Source organism: Macrobrachium rosenbergii, chromosome 46 (assembly GCF_040412425.1).
Source record: "Macrobrachium rosenbergii isolate ZJJX-2024 chromosome 46, ASM4041242v1, whole genome shotgun sequence".
Lineage (NCBI taxonomy): Eukaryota > Metazoa > Arthropoda > Malacostraca > Decapoda > Palaemonidae > Macrobrachium > Macrobrachium rosenbergii.
The window spans coordinates 13,447,184-13,449,683 of record NC_089786.1 but is presented as its reverse complement, the minus strand read 5'-3'; the positions used below and the strand labels follow the sequence as shown (position 1 = coordinate 13,449,683).

The 2,500-nt window shown below is 36.4% G+C and overlaps 1 protein-coding gene across 1 annotated transcript in view; it reads right to left on the bottom strand.

Annotated features, from left to right (window-relative positions):
* Positions 1 to 2,500, bottom strand: part of LOC136830372 (uncharacterized) — a 225,882-nt gene that overhangs the window by 36,524 nt on the left and 186,858 nt on the right. The window contains exon 4 of the mRNA XM_067089907.1: positions 1,773 to 1,902. Coding sequence (XP_066946008.1) covers positions 1,773 to 1,902 — 130 coding nt within the window. The remainder of the gene's footprint in view (positions 1 to 1,772; positions 1,903 to 2,500) is intronic.

Here is a 2,500-nt window from a genome sequence, read left to right as displayed (position 1 = left end):
GGGGTTGCGAGGAGGACAACCTCATCATTAAAAACTTCCTAAGAAACCACAGAGCTGTAACCTCTGGTGTATAGTTATAAAAAAGAAATTAAAAAGAAAAGAAAGAATGCATAAATGACAGGCATATATTGTACTACTATTAATACCCACTAAGACCTTTTTAACTTCTCATTTCTTCACCCCTTTTGGACAAGCTAGTCATTACAAAGCCTAAGCTCCAGCTGCAGAGACAAATGATGAAGCTCTGGGATAACAACCCACTTGTTTTTTCATTACGATCGAACTCGTGACATGCGTACCCAAAAATGTTCGATGAAATTGATAACCTAAGAGGGGCATATAAGTTTGATAAAATTGATAGGAAAAACTTGTATTTATGTTAAGAAAATACTCAAGTAAGGAAGATGGGGTTTCACTTGTATTATGAAGCAGAAAAACGGTGGGCATTATTTATACTCAGGACAATTTTTCTTTACACTGGAAATGGAATTTTTAGACTTGTTTGTTGTTTGGTTAAGGACTGACCAAAAGTAAAACACAAATCTGTCGTATTAATCTTTCTCTCAGATTTGTTTTCCCCCCAAAATCATTTAAAATTTTTATGTCTATCTCATTGACACAAAATCAAGAAAAACATTTCACCAAAATTTGGAATACAAAACTTTTATGGTCGTAGAAAAAGATACAATTATGGCCAATCAATCTCAAAAGAAAAAAAAAAATCAGGAAAACCAAATGAACGTAATTTTCCGCCCTAGAAGAATCAACTTTAAAGAAAAAATTTTTCTCCTAAATATTTACAAGGAAAATTATCTTTGTTCTAATTTCGGGACAATTTGATAAACAGTTCAATAAAATAAAAAAAAACGATTAACAAACCTGTCATAATTTTATCTGATATTGTGGTTGCATATTCAAAATTCGCCCACCTCTGTTTACACGGCATATCTGCCCACACTACCAAAAATTATCTATATGGAATGTAGTGAAATGCTAACATTTATTAATGATGTGTCACTCTGATCGTCGTGACGTGACAAATGGCGATGGAGAGAGAGAGAGAGAGAGAGAGAGAGAGAGAGAGAGAGAGAGAGAGAGAGAGAGAGAGAGAGAATATCCGAATGTGTATGATAAATGGTCCTAGCGCCGTAAGGGTAAGTATTACATTGTCGAGTCCCTATCCTTTTTAAATTTTCCAATCGTGGTGTATATTTTGACGAAGCATTAATCACTAACGTCTCTTACGGTTTTAATTCATTTTCCATTTTCTCTCTCTCTCTCTCTCTCTCTCTCATTGCATATATACATACACATACAAACACACACACACATATATATATATATAGCATTATATAATCCTTTCTTTTCAGTATTTTATCTTTTGAAATTTTCTGTCAAGTTTTGTTCAGCGAAATTGTCAATGGGACTGCACCGGAGCAAAAAAAAAAAAAAAATAATAATAATAATAATAATAATAATATTCTTAAATGTATCTAATAACTGTTCTATGTATTACAAGTCACCTCAAAAGCGGTTCGTGCCACTAGTTTGCCTCAAAGATGCTTCCAGTTTTCCAGCAACTGTTCCGGTTTTCCAGTAGCTGTTCAACTTCTTTAACTTTGTTTTGGTCTAAAATTCACCTCTCATTCAATAAAACATCTTACGAGGCAACCCTGGGAATGACTCGGCAGCTTCTTAATAATAATAATAATAATAATAATAATAATAATAATAATAATAATAATAATAATAATAATAAACTCTGGACTTACGGAAGGGTGTGGGATTAGGAGGGAGTGTCTGGGTTTCTCGATCAACATGATCGCTGAGGTCCCAATCGAGCTCCTCCTCACTGAAGTAGGTCGTTTGTACACCAACGTCCATCATCACCGTCCATGACACCTGTCCCAGGTGAGAAAAGAATGTGTTAATTAGCTGGTTGCTTTCTTCACGGAGTGGTAAGGTATACTGTGTATATAGTCAGCTAAGCTCGTTTTGATTTTTTTAGCTGTGTGTGGGTGTGTGTGTGTGTATGTGTGAGAGAGAGAGAGAGAGAGAGAGAGAGAGAGAGAGAGAGAGAGAGAGAGAGAGAGAGAGAGAGAGAGAGAGAGAGCAGAATAGAATAGAATATAGAATTTAGGCCAAGGCCAAGCGCTGGGACCTATGAGGTTATTCAGCGTGGAAGGGAAATCAACAGTAAAAAGGTTTAAATCAATTGTTAGGAGAGGGTGGAAAGTAAGATGGAAGAAAGAGAATATGAACGGAGGCACAGTGAAAAGAATATAAGGGGTTGCAGCTAAGGGTTTTAGGGACGCTGCAAAGAACCTTAAGTAATGCCTACAGTACACGGCATGAGGTGGCACTGACGGCACTAACCCCCTATGAGAGAGAGAGAGAGAGAGAGAGAGAGAGAGAGAGAGAGAGAGAGAGAGAGAGAGAGAGAGATATTCATCGTCTTATAAAGCCACTTATATATAGGCTCCTTGTTGTGACGATAATT